This window comes from Canis lupus, chromosome 14 (genome assembly GCF_011100685.1).
Source record: "Canis lupus familiaris isolate Mischka breed German Shepherd chromosome 14, alternate assembly UU_Cfam_GSD_1.0, whole genome shotgun sequence".
In the NCBI taxonomy this organism is placed as follows: Eukaryota; Metazoa; Chordata; class Mammalia; order Carnivora; family Canidae; genus Canis; species Canis lupus.
The window spans coordinates 2,812,349-2,831,742 of NC_049235.1; the positions used below are offsets into that span (position 1 = coordinate 2,812,349).

Genomic DNA, 19,394 nt, shown 5'->3' on the forward strand with positions numbered 1-19,394 from the left:
AAAGAATGGCTACTTACTAACTTTTTGGTCTTGGGCAAATCAATAACTAACAAATCTCAGTTTCTTCAATCTGAAAAACGTCAGACATAGGGTCACGCCTTTGCCGGGAGTTTGCAAGGATAAAGTCAAGCAATGTGTTTGAAATGTCTCAGGTGTGGAAGGCACCCAGAAAATAGTAGATGTTATTATTCACAAGAATGTATTGAGTAGCTATGCTAAAAGGGACAGCATGTTTTTCATTTTTTCTCCATCTTCTCTTTTTTTTTTTTTTTTTGTTGGTGTTGCTATCATCCTCCAGTACCTATGAGGAGAGTTAGTATTGACAACTCTCTCAAGGATGTTTGCCATCTAAAGTTCCCCTTGCAAACAACTATGGATAAATATTGACACCCTGGGATTTTATTTATTTTTTATTTTTATTTTTTTTGACACCCTGGGATTTTAAAGCCAACCTCCTTCCCTGGCAGGGGCTAAGGCTTCTGTCCTGTTCTTAAGGCTTCCACACTCTTTCTCTCCTGCCTCATTACCTCTCCCTGCTTCTAGCTACTAAAGGACCAGTCTCAGTCCTCTTTCTACAGTTATGACTGGTTGGCAGAGGGTACAGAAGAATGGAGTGGGCCGAGGTGGGGAGAGAGACAGCTCTGCGGGCATGGTAGAAAGGCTCATGCTGTGGATTTCTCCTGGAGCTGGCATCACATCCCTGACATGAGTTTCTCATAGATTTCCTGCTGCCTGAGATGAGGAGTTATGTGGCAAGACCACAGAGTGGATGGAGGGCAGAGGTTTTTCCAATTGCAAGCCACAATCTGCTAGCGGATCATGAAATTGTCAATCATGGAACTATGAGTGAACCATTATTGAGACCAGCATGAGAATAATCTGGAATGTGCAACAGCAGAATATGCCACACCTAATAAGGATAAGAATTACCTTGTCAATGTTTTGTTTCTCTTCTATCTACCTACATGTGTGCTGTGTCACATGAGTCACAGTAAAATAATTTGAAAGCCACCAGTGCAATGGTTAAGAGTTTGGGTGCTTTAGTCCAACTCCTTGGGTTTAAATCTTGACAATGCCATTACTCTCTCTGAGACCTTAGCAGTTTACCTCTCTTCTCTGCACCTCTGTTTCCTTATATGTAAAGTGAATTAATAATAGCACCCACTGCAAAGTGCAGCTATGAGAATTAAGTGATTTGATACATACAATGTTTATAGACTAGCAAGCTCAACAGATGTGAGCTATTATATTATTACCAGCAGCAGGCCGCATCTTCCTATAATGTATGTAAAGTGCCTAAGACAGTGCCTGAAATATAATAAAGACTCAATGGCTGGTGGTCATGGTGGAAGAGACTTCTGGTGCCTACTGTATTTTACATTCTGTTCTCCTCTCCTTTCTGGCACGCAAAAAGATGGCCTTTCCCCATCCTGGTGAAGACAGGCAGGACCCCGTAAACAGGTGTGGCCAGTAGGCTGTGGAGAGAAGTGAAGGGTCCCCCTTCCAGGCCCACATAATTGAATGATCATTTGAGACTCTCTCATGCTCTTTGGCTCTCCCAAGGCAAAGCCTGAAGACTTGGATTGGGACAGCAGGGAAACAGTGTAGTAGAACCTGTAGTCTAGGGCCTTGAGTGACACTGTGAAGCAGAACCTACTCTCTGGCCTGTGTTGCACAGATCACATGTAAGCTTTGTATGTTTGTTCATAACACCTTTCTGGAGATATAAGTCACGTGCCATAATATTCACCCCACTAAAGTATATGATTTGGTGATTTTTCATATATTCACAGTTATGTCATATTTCACGGGACCTTGAATGCCAGGCTAAGGAGTTTAAGTTGCATCCTACGGGAATTGGAGAGTTAATTGGAGAGTGTCTTGTAGTTGCAAAACACGTTTGATTAATGATAGTTTGACATACAGTATTCCCATTTCCTTTGGCTTCCTCCTAACTTTATATGTTACGTGGGTTTTTTTTTTTTCATGCTTAAAATGAGGCCATATTCACATTTTGTTCTCTACTTTCACATTCGTATTATTTCAGGCTCACTTTACATATGGTGTTCATTTTCAATGGCTATATCATGTCTATTATAGTTGGACACTTAACAGTTTTACTTTATGTGGTTAGAACTGTTTTTTACACATACACATACACACACACACACACACACACACACACACACAAAGCAAGTAAAGTGCCCAGGGAGTCATGCCTAAGGAGATGCCCACATCCAGGCTGTATCTGAATGATAGCTCACTTTCCTCACCCTAGTCTCAGGGCTATACCATGTATTCGCACTCGCAAACATGCTTCTCTTACATGATTTCCTCTGGATGAGATTAGTGGTTCTCGTGACGGGATTACTGGTTCAGAACATAAAGATTCTGATCTTGATATGAAGTACAAGAATGTTTCTTGGAAGGATTCCACTGAAGGTTTTTTGAAGCATAATTTTAATATGTGCACAATGGCATTTTACAGAGATGACACAGGCAGTGGGGCACTTAGAAGACTATCTCAATACGTGCCAATGATAGTACTTTTGTTGCTACAGAAGATGCCCAGGTATGAGTTTTCACATTTGCATAACGCACACAGAATAAAGTCAGAACTTTAGCTATATTATATCTTCATGCAGTCAGCTTTCATCATCAATCATCACAGAAACAGTAAGATGTTCATATTGGGTCCATGTCTCTACAGATGACCCCTCCATGCATACCAACCTGATCATTTAAGGTGTGTCATTTTCCCAAGGGACTAGCCCTTTGGGAAAAAAAAATCCTTTGGATATAATCCATCAACAGAAATGTTATGAATGAAGAGTATTAGTCTACTGCTGTTTTATTACAAACCAAGTCCCCAGCCTAAGGTTCTAATTAAAATTCTATTGTTTGGGGACAAGAGCATCAGAATTTGCCAACTAACCAGTTTTTATAAAAGTCAAATGGAAAAGTATCTGGGCTAACCCGTTGTGTGTAAATTTTTCCTAGGGGACACTTTTTAGAAGTCGCCCAGTGGAAAATCACCAGAATGGAGTTTAGTGAGCCCTGGTTCCTGAGTCATTGTCCCCTGCAGATGTGGTGTCAATCTTGCATACTTAGGAAAGATTAGAGGGTGATGGAGCAGAAAGAGCCGTTTTGGGGTAGGATAGAGAATCATGGAGAGAGGTTGTTGAAAAGAAATCCAAATTATCTTCCAAGTTCTTCCAGTAACTTTCTTTTGGGCATATTGGAAAATAATGTCTTCTTACCTGACAATTTAAGCTAGTCAACCTATTATTGAGCATCTCCTGATTTTGAAATACTAGAAGCTATAATATTAAAGTGAACTTTTCTTGGGTGGGTTTCTATTTCCTCTTCTAGAGAGTTCTGCTAAGTCATCCTATCGAAACTTGCCGTTTTGGCAAGAGTCTTGTTTTCTGAAGACCGAACGTATTCTCCTGTGTATTCTGGACGGAGCTCATCAGGGATGCCCAACCTCAGGAGACGCCGGCTTTTGGAGAAGACTTGATCAGCCGCGCTCGCCGCTGCAGTGGGAGGCCAATTGCCCCAGGCAGCCACACACCGGCTGCGTCAGCCGCGGCCTCCAGAAGGTGCCCTGCGACAAGAGGGCAAGCCATTTCCCCGGGGTGTGCCTTTCCAAAAGCAAAATGCGCTAAGCCCTACTGGTCGGTATGATTCCTATAGATTAGAGCTGGGACGTCGGTCCAATTGTCAAAGAGCATGACTATAGGCTTGGGCGTTAGACACACGTATCCTTCTGGGCTCCTTAAAAAACAAAACAAACAAACAAACAAAACCACGAAAGCCGAGCTCCTTCCCAGTCGACTTCTGCACGGACGCCCGCCACCTCGGCTGCAGCAGGCCGGTCTGCACGCGCCCCGGGCTTTGGCGGGTCTGCGCCGCGGCGGGCGGGGGCGGGGCGGGGCGGAAAGAATCCGGCCCCTCTGGGACCCAGCGGAAGAGGCGTCCGGGAGGAGCCGGGCGCGGCGCCCCAGGTCGGCCAATCAGAAGCCGCCATTGCGGATCCGCGCGCCCCGCGTCCCCGCCCCTTCTGCCCGCCGCAGCGGCTATTTAAAGGTCTGCGCCGGGCCGCGCCGCGTGGTCCTCGGGCGCGGTCCGCGGAGCTCTACGGCCATGGCCAGCCACCTCGTGCTCTGCAACGGCGCCAAGATGCCCGTCTTGGGGCTGGGCACCTGGAAGGTAGGAGCCCCGGGGGCGCGGCGGGCGCGGCCTGGGGCGGAAGGGACCCGCGGTGACCGGGGCGGCCCCCGCCCGGGCCTCGGTGGAGCGGTCCTTGGCCCGGCCTGGCCTCCCGGACCCCCCTCCCGGGCCGCGCTGGGAACCCGGCCCCGGCCGGAGGACGAAGACCGCCGAGCCCCGCAGCTCCGGAACCGCGAGGAGCCCGGGCGGGGGCGGGCGCGGGCCGCAGCGGGTGTGGGGGGCGCCGGCCCTCGGCCGCCCCGCCCCGCCCCGCCCTCGGCCGCCCCGCCCCGCCCCGCCCCGCCCCGCCCTCGGCCGCCCCGCCCCGCCCCGCCCCGCCCCGCCCCGCCCCGCCCCGCCGGCACCGCGCGCCTGTCTCTCTCCTAAATAGTTTGTCTTCGTCCCGGATTTTGCTCTCCCAGGAATAAGCACTCAGATTAAGCGCGGCGACTGCAGGTAATGAAATGAGCTGCCACGAGCTTGCCCCGGTGCCCCCGTCTCCGTGGCCGCGGACGCGCGGCGCGGGCCCCTCCCCCGGAGCCGAGCGGGCTTCCCGGGGGAGGCTTGGGCGGGGTGTCGCGGGCGCGGGCCGGGCCCCGCGGAGAATCCCGGCGCCTGCGGTCGCTGCCCGGAGGGAATGTCGCTGGCGCGCGGGGACTCCCCGGGGCCTTAACAACGCTGACCTCTTTCCGCGGCGCCTTGAGACCCAGCTAGGAGTACAGAGGCTGGCCTGGTCGTCGGAAAAGTGGGCAGCACGGCGCGGTGGTGTTACGGGCGCTGGAACAAAACCCGGTATTTTTAAAAGCTCTCCGGAGGGGCACCTGGGTGGCTCAGCAGGTGAGCCTCGCTCTGCCTTCCGCTCAGTCCTGATCCCAGGCTCCTGGAGGCAGCCCGCAGGGAGCCTGCTTCTCCCCCTGCAGTGTCTCTGCCTCTCTCTGTCTCTCATGCGTACATTTTTAGGAATCTTGAAAATAAAAGCTCCTTAGAAGTTAGCTTTGGGGTATTACATTCTATAGTGATGACCCAGGTTTTCGCAGGAACTTTGAATGTGGACCTGGGCATTGGATATGTACACACTGACAAGGAAAGGAGAGACGAGGGTCAAGTGCACCACTAAACAGTTGATGTAGAGCGGAGGGTGGTGTCTACCTCTACCCTTAAAAGCTGCAGATGAAAATTTGTAAATAAGGGTCCTAGAGTTGCTTCACGCACAAAGTGTTTCTTGGCCAAAGTAATCAGCGTATGTATAATCTGTGTTTTCCTTCAAAAAGTCCAATGATGGATGGTTGGCTCTGAAGGCATAATTAAATTATGACTGGGATACTGAGTTAAATCTCATCTGTTGAGGGTTATTCTCTTGGAATGGATGTGAAAAAGACACTTTCGTGGCAATAGTCAATCATTACGGTTTATATAATGATGCAGGCAACATGCAGATATATACGTAAAACTTGAACAAAAGATCCACAAAACATTACTAGGTGGGATGAATTCTGATACCTTTATTCTGTTTTGTGGTTTCAGAAGTTATGTGCCAGACCATAGCCCATTGTTTGAAAACTACTGCTCTAGGGTGAATAAGGAATAAAGTTGTTAAAAAGAGGGTCTTAACATTTTTTAAAAGATTCTATTTATTATCTTAGATTTATTTAGAGAGAAAGAGGGAGCACACGAGCAAGGGCAGAGGAAGAGAGCAAGAATCCTCAAGCCGACTCCACGTTGAGCTCAGAGCCTGATACGGGGCTCTCAGGCCCAGGGCTCTGAACTCGTGACCTGAGCTGAAACCAAGATCTGAACACTTAACCGCCCGAGCCACCCAGGCGCCCCTATGTGCTATTTCTTTTTTAGAGCACGTGCGTGAAAGCTGGATGGGTGGGTACAGAGGGAGAGGGGGAGAGAGATTCTTAAGCAGTCTCCACGCCGAGGGCAGAGCCTGATCTCACTCTCCTGAAGTCAAGAGTCAAGCTCTTAATCAACTGAGCCACTGAGGTGCTTCATAAAGAGAGTTTTAAATCCTGTACCTCAGCACTTAATGCCCTGAGGTGCTATATATTTGTTTAAAATAGCATCATAAAAATCTACACTTAAGTCATTCATTCTGGCAGACTAAGTTCTTATTTATTTGTGATAGACATAGAGAGAGAGAGAGAGGCAGAGACACACAGGCAGAGGGAGAAGCAGGCTCCATGCGTCAGGAGTCCGACCAGGATCGCACCCTGGGCCGAAGGCAGGCACAAAACCACTGAGCCACCCAGGGATCCCCAAGTATAACAGTTCTATAGAGAGTGGCTATTCCCTTTTCCCCCACATGTGTGTGTACATATTTCTTCACAGATGCTGGGCAAAAGAAGGAGTGATCTAAGTAGCATTTGCTTATCTTTGTGAGAAGTGAGGGTGGCTCTGCAAGGGGCTAGCTGGTTCCTTATTCTTGTGGATCTCTCCTGTCATGACATCTGTTGCACCATCCAGACCCTTCACAGGGCTCTAGTGGTCTCATCTGCTTTTGCATCAAAGGTCCTTAAATTTGCCCTTCCGTCTTTGGAGGGGAGGCTTTCAGGCAGACGGGTGAGCATCTCTGCCTCAGACCCCGTGCGGCTTAGCGAGTGTTTCTCCCCGGCAAGCTTGCCTTCCCCATTAGACAGGAAGTACACCTACCAACACTGTGTTGCCAGGAATCCGTTAAAGCAGAGATTACTTCTGACACCAGCTGCAGTCCTGTTGCTAGTAAACGCTCTGATCTAGCTGAAAAATTGTTGGTGATATGGTCATTATAATGCACCTACATACTCCTAGCCGAGTAGTAGAGTACAACTGTGTTTCTCTTAACCCCTTTTGCATTATCTCTTCTAAATAGTTTAGAACATTGGACACGTTTTTCCCTACTTGCCCCCCACATAAAATGTTAACATACCAACTGAGATCATCATACTAGCGCCCCTCCCCTTTATATACACACACTTTCAGAACCTCATCATCATCCCCCTTGCACATAGCTCTTACCTGTCACTTTAAGATAATAATCCTCCCTCTATTCCACCTTCAAGGCTCAACCCTAAAGGTTCTAAAGTGGCGTCAGTGGTAAAAAGACAAAAGTATTTCAGACTGAATCCCTTATAGTATTCGCCATGGGGATTTCTGGCAAGACGGGGCAGTGCTCTTTCTGATGTATTTTTTTTGGAAATTGTCTCTAGCTTGCAGGTATTACTTTTGCAATGAAAGGGGGGTGGAGAACAAAGGGAACTTTACTTTGGGGGGAAAAAGTATGGGCCCTTCAAAGGGCCACAAACCATGTGTAAGCTAAGATTTAATTAATAAATAAGTGAATTATTTTGCTCCCACTGAACCACTTTTTGCCAGGGTGATATCTCCCCCTTTATGAACATATGAAGTAGAAGAAAATGTGCCGAGAAAGACTTTCCTGCCACATTCCCAGAGTGGAGCGAGCTTGTAATGGCCTCAAGAGCCCAGGTTCGGGGAGAGGGTAGCGGTGCTGGCATCAGAGCTGCGACAATAACTTGGTTTTACCCTTCACCTGCCTCGTCCCCCTGCAGGCCTCGACTGGCACACTTCAAGATCAAACATCTTTAAATCAGTCTTCCCCAAACAGGGCCTGTCCATCCCCGTCTCAGTCTCAACCAAGTGGGGAGCTCCTTGTCTTAGAATTCAGCAGAGACTGATTCGAGTTGAGCACGAGGAAGTTCATTTCAGTTTCATTAGTTTGTGTTTATTGCCAAGCCAGATGATGAGCTTTGATACAAAATAGTAGCCAGATTGCCTGATTTTATGTGATAAGGCAAATGAAAAGCGCAGTCAACTCCTTATTTGTATGGAACTGTAAAATGATGCAGACATCCTGATGGGGAGCCCAGTGGGGTTGACTTATCTGCACCAAACAGTAGAAAGTGCACTTTCTATTGACTGTAGATTGGCTGAAAGGTAGCAAGTTGTAGTGATCCTCAGGATTCTCCCCCATATTTGGTCTGTTGGAGTCCTAAGGCTGTGGCAGGTTTTAAGCCTTGGTGTTCTACAAAACTACTAGATCCACAGTCTCCCATTTGTGCAGAGAGGGAGCATTGTGCCACACAGAGTGAGCAGGCCAGCTTGCTCAAATTTACCTGAAATCAACTAAGATCAATATATAATTGACATGTATTTAATATGATTAAGTATGATTGACACTATGTTGTCAATTGGCTAAATTAAAACAAGGATTAAACCCTCTTAGCTCCCAAAACATCCACGTTCAGTATCAGAATACCTAACTTTTTGTTATCCCGATGTGGAATCGGACACCAGAAGTTTTATTTGCGAATAGGCTTGGGCCTCTTGCCTAATTCCCATTTCTTTGTATGCTCTTCTGACATAGAAAGGGGTTAGTAAACTACAACCCCCAGCCCGTTTTTTGTTAATAAAATTTTATTAGAATGGATCTCATGCGTATGTATTATTTATGACCACTTCTGTGCTGTAGCAACGCAGTGGAACGGTTGTGACCAACCATTTGGCCCACAAAGCCTAAAATATTTTGTCTGGCATCTTAAGAAAAAGTTTGCCAGGTCCTGTTCCAGAAGATTCTAAGTGAATTCTTTGGAACTTGGCATACATTCTGAGAAGTCACAAATGCCTGTTACACTTGAATTTGGTTGAAGTGACTTACACTTAAATGAACACTTAAAATAGAAAATTATATTGAGAGACTACTAGTATTTAAACTAGCTTAGTAATAGAAAATAAGATGAGTTTCTTTAGATGCTGGTTGAGTTTCTGTAAAGAAAAAGCTGCTTTAGTTGGAAGAAGTTAAATAATGTTCTTGGGGACAGCTTTTCTGTGATCATGGTACTTTTAAAGGCTTCAGAGGTCCATGGCCCTGTTTCTTTATTAAATCTAAGTTCGCGTCAGAAGTTACGGTTTCTTATTCCTTACTCTAGGATTATGTTGGGACACTTCTCATACATCTTACCTGGGATTTTTTTTCCCCCAAAGTAAAGTTCCCTTTGTTCTCCACCCCCCTTTCATTGCAAATGTAATACCTGCAAACTAGAGGCAATTTCTAAAAAAAAAAATGCATCAGAAAGAGCACATTCCCCTCTTGCCAGAAATCCCCATGGCTAATACTGCAAGGGATATTCAGTCTGAAATACTTTATCTTTTTACCACTGACCCCACTTTAGAACCTTTGGAGTTGAACCTTGCAGAGGGAATAGAGGGAGGATTATTATCTTAAACTGACAGGTCAGGGCTACGTGCAAAGGGAAGATGATGAGGTTTTGAAAGTGCGCGTATGTTAAGGGGAAGGGCGCTAATATGATGGTCTCAGTTGGTATTGGCTGGCTGCTGGTGTTAGAAAGCGAGGAGCCAGGGAGGCCTGTCTTGTGGAGGTGATGGGGGCCCCGGGGCCAGGAGTTCTCGCTGTCTTCCCTTGATGCCATCGGCCTAGACGGTCAGGTTGGTGCCTGAGCTAGTGCTCTGGAGCTGTAAGGTCCAGGAGACTTGGGCATGCGTGGATTTGCCTAAGTCACAGGGCAGATCATTGGCAGAATCGAGTTAAAACATGATTTAGTCTACAGGATTTATACAGTTTGGTCATTTGTGATTTGAGCATTTCCTAGAAGGATTTTCTGCAGATCTGCAGTGAGATGTCTAGAAATATATCATGATTTATTTCCTTTTCAAAGTTTCAGTTTGGACTGCTCCCTTCTGTGTGAGTTTTTAAGTGCAGACATGAAACGGAGAGATAGTATAATCACGTCATAGCATTACCAAGTTTATTGTGGGATTTTTTTTTTATTTAAATGTAAATTTTTTTTTTTTTTTTTTTTTTTTTTTTTACCACATCTTAAATTGGCTGATTCATTAGTGATAAGAGCAGTTTCTGGGAAGGGTTAGATTGAGATGATTAATGATTGAAGGTAGTTTGTGGATTCTGGCATATTTTCATTACAGAGAATGGCTTCTGCAAGCCCAGCAGACTTGTCCTCCCAGTGACTGATGTCTCTGAGACCCCCTCGGGGTTCACACAGGAGGACAGACCTCTTGGCAGAGCATGGCTCTCAGGTCCTTTGCCAAGGTTTGAGTCCTGACCTCTTTGACTGTGATTGTGGGCCACTTGCATCACCTTTCCGTGCCTTACTTCCCTTAACTATAGAGATAACAGGATCTGCCGGGGGTTGTGATAAAGATTCAGCGTACTAACATGTTTGAAACTAGTGAAAACGTCCATATTTTCAGTTTGAGCCAGTGTGTACCGAACACCACACTGGTTGGGTTGCATTCAGTGACATGATCAGCCCAGGCCCATGCCTTCTGGTAACCACAAGGCCTGTTCAGGGCCAGCCCAGGGCAGACCAGTCAGTCCTCCCTCGGCAGAGCATGTGGCCCGTATGGCACAGGTGTCCCCAAAAGGGGAGGCTGGCGCACAGTTTCCATTCTCAGGAGTCTTGTCACAAATTGCTACAACTTCTTTCTACAAATTGAATTTATAAAATGCCAAACAGTTCTTGCTTTTGTTTTTCTCTCCCTCGGAAAGCAGTGTGGCCATCTTCCCAGTACATGTGTCCCTAGCTGATCTCCTGAGTCATTTCTGTCCTTGGCTTCTCTATGAAAATATAACATGAACTTTTTCCCAGTTTTGTGCCACTCTCTCAGCAACCTTGATTATCCTAGCGTGCGGTTTTCTGGTTCCAAGCAACCGAATAACCAACTTAATCTTTGGCACACAAAAAAGTACGTTTGAGGTGGGGATTCGTAGACCTACAAGATGCCCATGGGCATACCAGCCAGGGCCACTCGTGATGCCACCAGGAGCAAATCTCTCTGGATCCTATCTCTAGCCCCACTGTCTTGCAAGCAGCTCCAGGCTCCCATTCTCCCAGCATGGAGACCCCCCCCCCACAGAATGGAAGCTTGGCCTGGTGGTTCCCGAGACCGAGTCTCCTGGGCCTGGCTTGGGTCATGCCTCTGCCTGTGTGCCAGCTGCAGTGGCAGGTACCTGGGGAATGTGCCCTGCTCCCGCCTTGGGGCTGAGCCTCAACATGCTGGCAGCTCTGGCCAGACGCTCATTCCCACTGGCGCCCTGTCCCCCTTCCTACCCCTTGTGCCCATTCCCAACAGCTGATGCCAAACCCGTGAACATGTGCAGCTGCCCGTGGCCCCGGGCAGTTTTCCTTTCCATTCTCTTCTCCCCCAGCTCCCTGGAGGAATGCGCCGTGTTCACTGCACAGTCTGTTGCACACGTGTGTATTTGTCACGTCTGTGGTCTGAGAGGATCAGTGAGGAGACGGAGTAAACCTCCAGGTGGTCAGTCTGGGTGCGGGCAGAGCTTGAAGGCTCCCAAGCACCTCCTCCCACTCCCAGGAGGTCTGTCCTGGGAACCTGTGTCCCGTCCTGGTCACAGAGCCGGCAGCTGGCTTGGGCACTGACAGCTGTGCAGTCCCTGTGCGGCTCTGCCCAAAAACTATTCGACTCCTGTTTTCCCTCTCCTGTTGACTCATGTCTGCGCTGATGTCTCAGAGGGGCCTGTCCCACCCCTGCCTCTCACGACAGAGTCTCACTGTAGATCTGGGCCTCTGAATCTGTATCAGTAACGTGCTTGACTTTACTGTGATCCCCCAGAACCGCCTGAGAATGAGTGATTGCCAATGTCAGGATCTACACCCAAAAGGAGAAGTAAAGCATGGGCGTTCAGGGCCAGCTCAGACACCGGAGGGGCAGTGGGTTAATGTGTACAGCGGTTGGTAAAAGGCTCTGAACTATTTGGAGGAAACCGTGCCCGTGCCCCTCACTGTCTTGGAAACCCAGTAGATGCAGGTAGGGGTTTTTTCTTATACCGTGGTTTGTAAAACAACAGATGGAAAGAAGCAATCGAGACCACGTTGGCACATCTCTTGAAGGTGGTGTAGGCTGCCGTTCCGTGGTGGCCAGGATATCCTAACGTGACACCGCGCGGCATTGCACCTCGGTTCCCCAGCTCGTTTGAGAGCGAGTGGTTTAGGAAGCTGCTTAGGAAGCCGCAGATCATCCGCAGGCCACTGGAGATGGGCGGGAGCTTCAATGAAGAGTGTGGGGTTCATGCTGCCTGGGCTGCTTCGTTTTTTATTTTAACTGCATGCCTCCCATTCCTCTTCCTTTCAGTCCCCTCCCGGCAAAGTGACCGATGCTGTGAAGGTCGCGATCGACCTTGGGTACCGCCACATCGACTGCGCTCACGTGTACCAGAATGAGAATGAGGTGGGCTTGGCCATCCAGGAGAAGCTCAAGGAGCAGGTGGTGAAGCGTGAGGACCTCTTCGTCGTCAGCAAGGTGCTACTCTGCAGGGCAGCCTGGGCCATAGGCTTCGAACTCCACACCTGTCCAGTGGCAGCATCGGCTTAGGTGCCGAAGCCATCCTCTGGGGCCACTGAATATGCTATGGTTATTGCTCAGGAGGCCACTCTTCTGGGGCAGGGGATTGACCAGAGGCTCCACCGGTCACCTGTTCTTTATGGGATGGTCATTCTGTGTAGCACTGTTGGCTAGAGCCTCTTGTTGATGAGACTTCGATTGTGGGTTGGGCCTCCGTTTCCAGGGAGATATCTTTGAGGACGGAACTTGGTTTCCATCTGGAGACGACCTCCACTGCTGGCACCATCTTTCACCTGGAGGCTGTTGGCCCAAAGGAACACGGGGTTGGAGGATGAGGCTGGCCCCACGGACCAGCCGTGTAGGAAAGTGGCCCTGAGAGCTCGTGTTTCGGGCCCGGGCCTTCCCGACCTGTCCATTCTATAGCATGCCTTCACTTTGGTCCCTCTGAGCAGTTTCCCTGACCTAATTATCTGGCCTGCCTTTGGAAAGTTAGGATGCACTGCATGCAATGGAAACTCGCCCACCGCCATCATAGCATCACAGTGAAAGGGGTGGGTTGCGTCTTGGAGCTGTCTGGCTCCCGGCTGGGATACAGCCTCCTACGCGCAAGCTAAAACATGCTCTCTCACTGGCTCCAGCTGTGGTGTACATACCACGAGAAGAGCATGGTGAAGGGGGCCTGCCAGAAGACGCTCAGCGACCTGAAGCTCGACTACCTGGACCTCTACCTTATTCACTGGCCCACAGGCTTCAAGGTAAGCGGCAGGGGGTGCTCCCTCCGTGCAGCCTGTGATGTGTTAGGCCCTCCTCTGCTCGGGTACAGCCGGGCACACACCCTGTGTGTGTGTCCTGGAGCAGCAGCCAGTGGCATTACCCTTGTTAGAAATTCCCCCGCCCCCAGGCCTGCTGAATGTGAACCACAGACGCATTTGCCCATTACAGAATTTGAGAAGCACTGTGCTTTGTCATTTGCTGGTGGTCCCGTTGCAAACTGTGACCACACACGTGGCCCAGGTGATAAGCTGCCAGGGCACCAAAGACCTCATGCACGTGGGTACGGTCATGCATTCCACACACAGGCCCCATCCTGGGGAAGCCTCATACCTGTTCCCTGGCAGAGCCTGAGTCTCTGCTCAAACAAATGGGTTATCACATCCTTTGCCTTCTTTCCGGCCATAGGGTCCATTGTGTGCTTTGTCAGCCAGAGTGAAGGCACATAGTATTTATCCTGTAGCCAGCCCTGTTTTGTTGTGCTGGTTCCCTCTGACCGGCAGCTGCAACCATCTGAAAGGACAAGTGTCTGGGGGCCTGTTTCCTTCTCCCTGCTGGCCCATGGGTTTGCCCTTGGTTATATTTGGAAAACTTAGCTGTGGTACTTAAGAGTGATTTTTTTTTTTTTTTTTTTGACTTTGCTTTCAAAGACTTAGGTCTGTGGAAGGCTGTCATTGACTGATTGTTATTATAACAACAGGCCGGGAAGGAATATTTCCCACTGGATGGGGAAGGCAATGTGATTCCCAGTGATACCAGTTTTGTGGACACGTGGGAGGTAAGGCAGTCCCTGACTCGGTCTTCTCCTTCCTCTCTGGTTCCCGTTCTCCTGTGAGTGATCTGCTCTGCCCTGCCTTGTCTTTCACTGCATTCAAGTATTTGGTCACTGTCTCTGTTCTCCCTGTCTTAGTAAAGCCAGCCTGACTTGTGTCTTGGTGTCTCTGGGCTTCTCAAAGATCTCATTCAGTGGCTCCGGTTAGTAAGGGTAGGACCTGTTAAACCAGAGCCAGAGATGCTTTTCCTGTCTTTGTCCTCTTGGGCACGTGTTAGCAGCACATGCACCCTCTTATGTTGTTAGGCCATGGAACAGCTGGTGGATGAAGGGCTGGTGAAAGCCATCGGAGTCTCCAACTTCAACCATCTCCAAATTGAGAAGATCTTAAACAAACCTGGCTTAAAATATAAGCCTGCTGTTAACCAGGTAAACATCCTGAGGGAAGGGTGTGCCCGGGAGCCTGCTTTGTTACTGTCTGAACCTGGCAGTTACTTAAGGTCCGTGTCACCCAGGGAGCAGCCAGGAGGCAGGTCCTGATTTGGGACAGAGCATGATGACAACCTGTCTGGGAGCCGAACTTGCAGGAGACACAGGCTTTGAGACTGGCTTGTGATGACTCAGGGCCTCCCAGAGTATCGGCCTGCAGACGTTGAGATCCTGAGACCCGTCACAGTTGATAAATGGCCAAAGCCAAAATAAACCCTTAGGGCCCACGGCCACAGTACATCCATGAGCACATCAGTTATTCCTGTTGAGGACAGGAGCTGGGAAGTGTAGACAGCTGTTCTAGCTCATCAGGGAGATACTATGTTGTTTGGACATCATTTTCTGTCTGTGGAGGGGGCACTTCTGTGTGTCCCGACACCTGTGCCCACAGGCCAGCATCTGTCCGTGTTTGCATTTGCAGATCGAGTGCCACCCGTACCTCACTCAGGAGAAGTTAATCCAGTACTGCCAAGCCAAAGGCATCGTGGTGACCGCCTATAGTCCCCTTGGCTCCCCCGACAGGCCCTGGTGAGGTTCCTAGCAGATCGTGTTCTCTTGTCCATTGGTGAAGGTTAGAAATGCTAGAAAGAAAAACTCAGCATCAAGGAACATGTTTCCGGCACTCGTTTGCAAACCTACCCCAGAGCCTCTTGTTGGGTTTCCTGGGTGGTAGTTCTAGTAGCAGGATGTCTGCTCTTTTCCCGCGGGTTGGGAGTTTGTACCTGAACTTCAAATCAGGAGGGGCGTGCAGGGCTGCCCTCTAAGGTCAATGGCAGTTAATTGCCAGCTTCCTTGAGTGCAAGCGATGGTGGTTGCTCACATGGGCCATCTTTGTCTCCAGGGCCAAGCCTGAGGACCCTTCCCTGTTGGAGGATCCCCGGATCAAAGCGATCGCAGCCAAGCACAATAAAACTACAGCCCAGGTACTGTCCTCTGCAGGTGCCCGTGACTGTTCCCAGAATTCCCTGCATTCATGGTGGGGAGGGAGAGGCGACCAAGCCTAGCCATGGCCTCCCTGGAAGTGTAGCTCAAGGCCCTGGAGTGGGTGGTAGAAAGGGGCACAGACAAGGAAGCCAGCAGATTGCCGTTGATGGGGAGGGTAGCATCCTCCGACTACCTCTACAGGCCACCCGAAAGGGCAGCATTTGCTGGCGTAGGTGGGATGACCCTGACCTCTCTGAGCCTCCGTTTTCTCCCATGTGAAGTTCTGGAACTTCCCTCTTCGGAGAGTGGCTGTATAAGACTGAGTGACCCAACCACATAGAAGATTATAGTAATGTAGACGAACACTTGGCACGTCTGTTCGCAGGTTCTGATCCGGTTCCCCATGCAGAGGAATTTGGTCGTGATTCCCAAGTCCGTGACACCCGAACGCATTGCTGAGAACTTCCAGGTGAGACCCTGGCTGGCTGGCCTAGTTGTTCTCAGTGGAGAAGGGGACAGGGCCTCCTGTCGTGCCTGGATTGTCCAGTGTGGCACCCCCACCTTCCTGTCACCTCGCAGGGAGCCAGCCTGTGTCCACACCTGTGTAGTCTTTGCACACATGCCCATAGGTGTGAGAGCATGGAGTGGACAGCAGGCTGCCCTCTGCACATTCTAACCCCACGGCCCTCCTCGGGTCCCCGGGTGCTGCCTTGGGCCTGCCTGCTGGCCTCTTGGGAGCCCCCCCTTCCTGACGGACCTTTGTTGTCCTCTCTGTCCAGCTGTTACTTGGCAGTATAGACCCATGTCACATACCGTCCTCTGTATCCTGCAGCTCCCCAGTTGGGCTCTGTTCCCAATTCCTCTGGGAGCCTCATGCTTTTTGTGGCATCTCCTTCATGCTGTGCAATCAATCATTGCTTCTGTTGGAGTCATTGATCTTCCTCCTCACTTTGCCTCCCTGTAAACTGAGGCAGAAACCCTTGTGATCCATTCTTTTCCCCCGACCGGCACTTGTCACGGAAGTGCTGCATTCTCTGGTTTCCACAGTGACTCCGTGAGACTAACAGTACTATTTGCTGGGAGCTCCTGAAGGGCAGGGGTCTCTCCCCATTCCCTGTGGTACCCGGCCCGTGCTGTGCCTTCTCCAGAGGGCACCCCAGTCAGTCCTACTGCTGTGTCCTCCTCACTGCGGCTCCCCACGCAGGGCGGCGTCTCCTCGATGGCCCTGTGCAGAACCGTTGGACACTTGGGTATTCTGTGCCTGACCTTTCTTTGAAGAACTTACTGGATTTTTTTTTTTTTCTTTTGAGGTCTTTGACTTTGAGCTGAGTAGTGTGGACATGACCACCTTACTCAGCTACAACCGGAACTGGAGGGTCTGTGCCTTGGTGAGGTGAGTGAGGCTGGGGGAGGGCCTGCTGGGGGAGGCCGTGGTGTTGGGGTCCCGTCCACGTGCCGCAGGAAACATTGCAGCCCGTGTCAGCTGAGCCACTCATGGCCGTGGGGAAGATGCCAGGACATGTGCTCTGGGTACCTTCCCCAGCTCAGGGACGTGGTCGGCCCAACCGGCAGCAACCCCCTATTTTTAGCATTAATTTTCAAATCTTTGAGGCTCTTCTGAAATCCGCTGATCCCATGTGGCTCCTGTGCCACCTTCCCAGAAGAATTCGCACATGAGTCTTCCTTACACCGACTTAATAGAAGGGGTTCAGTGGGGAGACTGTGGTGCACGGGCTGAGGAAAGCTCTCGACGCCCCCCCCCCTCCCCCCGGCGCCCCTTTACTGGCTGCTTGTATTCCCTGCCGCTTATAATTTGGAATTGGGGGGAGGTGACAGGGAAGGTGTTGCTGTTTTTTGTTTTTTTTTTTCTCCCTCCCTTCTCCTATAGTACAGTAACTAAAGTTTAAAAGTCATTCCCTGCTTTCCAGGAGAAACCTCCTGTCTCCCTGTGTGGCGGGCCTGGGGCCTCCTGTCTCCATGTGCGGGGCCTCTGTTTCTTCTCCGTCTCCCGGGGTAGATAGTCTCCCGAGCCAGGTTTGGACTTGCCCTCAGCTGGGGCAGGGGCCAGCCTTCTCTGTCCCTCTCCTTCTCTCCCCGCGCCTTCCACCCCTGCTCCTCCTCTAGCCGCCCCGCTCCCACCCCCCTGGTCCACACCTTGGACGAAGACACTGTCCCATGCACCAGGTGTCACCATGTCTGTGAGCGTGGGGCTGGCACACCAGGGCCTCTCTGCGCTCGTGTCACTGGTGCTTAACCTGTAGGCATTGATACCAGTTTGGGACCTAGTGGGTGAGGGAGAGAGTATAGAGGGTCCTCTTCCAGGTAACCTCTGTTGTCTGTTAAGAGTCTCTCTGTCATTCATTCATTCCCTGAGCCCTTCCCACTGCTGACCTGGTATGTTGGAGCATCAGGGCTGACACCACAGTGGTTTTCCAGTGGGTCCCTATACACTGTCCAGTGTTGCTCCAGGAACCGCTGTCGGGTGATTCTGGGGGCTGCTGGTGTTTAGCGGGGGATGGAGAGACTGGCCGCTGCATTCCCAGGTCACCTGAGAAGCTTTCTCGCTGACACACTTGTACATGGCTGCTTTCGGGAAGTTCTCGCTCTACAGAGCCTCTGTCGCTCGGGGCAGGGTGATGCTACCCCGGTCTGAGGGAACGCAAGAATGGGGGCCAGACTTTGGGGATGTTTTAGGTGGTTTGAGAGTCCTCTGCCCTGTGCTGGGCTCACCCTGGGCCTTTCATGCTGTGCCCAGCCAGTCTTCCCAGCATGAGAGCCAGAACATTCCTTACACGAGCTGCTGGCCCAATTGGGTGGGCCTGTTGACACACACCCGCACCTCTGCCCCTGGGTCAGCACCCAGCCTCCTTCCTCCCCTGCTTCCTATGTCCCACATGTGACCCAGCTGACACCAGGCAGCTTCCAGAGGGCCCCATGCTCCCTCTGTGTCCCCAGAGCACCGGCTCTCACATAGATGGACGCCTGACCTCTCTCGTCACCTTCTTACAGTCTTAGACTGTGGGATGCTCTTCGGTCCTGCCACTTAGACCGAGTGACCAGGGAGCAGGAATCGTGTCTTGGCACCCCGTGCGCTTCAGGCACAGTGCTGGGCACACGGGGAGGATGGTGTCCATCACGCCTGTGCCAGCTGACGAGCCTGGAGGGCTGTGCATCTGAACTGGCGCGCCCCTGAGGCCTGTGTTCCTGCCTCTAATGAGACACCATTGCTTTTTGTACTCGGTCATGTCGACATCCCTTCTCTGAAAAGCTGACGTGTCCCTCCTTTTCTCCTGACAGCTGTGCCTCCCACAAGGACTATCCATTCACTGAGGAGTTCTGAAGCTGTCGGTGCCTGTCCGCCCAGGTGCCCCGCGTCCCTCCTCCCGTATGTAGCGTAGAGTGGCCTCTGCCCCTCGGTGGTGGGTCCGTGACCTGCTGACGGGCCCGTGAGGTGTTGGGTCTCAAGAGCAGTATCAGCAGGTTAGAGTCTCTTCCAGTTTTGCCCTTCTTCTTGTCCAGCTGGGGAATGTAGGACCCTGGCACCCTTTTCTGACTAAGTTGAATCTATAAAGTTGAAATAGTGCCACTAACACCTGGATTTTGGCTACCGGGAACGGTAACCCTTTCATCCAGACTTCTTGCCTGAAATAATAAAGAGTTATTTTGTGAACTTGATGCTGTTTGTTTTATTTTGATTTATTGAAACACGGCACCTTCCGTGTCCCTCAGCCTTCGTCCCATCATGCCTATAAAGCAGACCACTCAGCTGGGCAAGAAGACTGAATACCTGACCTCTTCCCCTCTAGCCGGGAACCCCTCACCCCGGGATTTCATCCATTTAGCTTTGGGGTGGGTGCGCATTCGAGTCACCTGGAGAGCCTTAAAT

The 19,394-nt window shown here is 50.5% G+C and overlaps 1 protein-coding gene across 1 annotated transcript; it reads left to right on the top strand.

The window, feature by feature from the left end:
* The first annotated feature begins 4,096 nt into the window (after positions 1–4,096).
* Positions 4,097–19,183, top strand: AKR1B1 (aldo-keto reductase family 1 member B). Its single transcript, NM_001252416.1, is given in 10 exon segments — positions 4,097–4,212; positions 12,343–12,510; positions 13,191–13,307; positions 14,024–14,101; positions 14,402–14,524; positions 15,006–15,112; positions 15,426–15,507; positions 15,894–15,977; positions 16,819–16,901; positions 18,806–19,183. Coding segments are annotated over 10 exon segments (951 nt in total). The 5' UTR covers positions 4,097–4,146; the 3' UTR covers positions 18,849–19,183.
* The last annotated feature ends 211 nt before the right edge of the window (positions 19,184–19,394 follow it).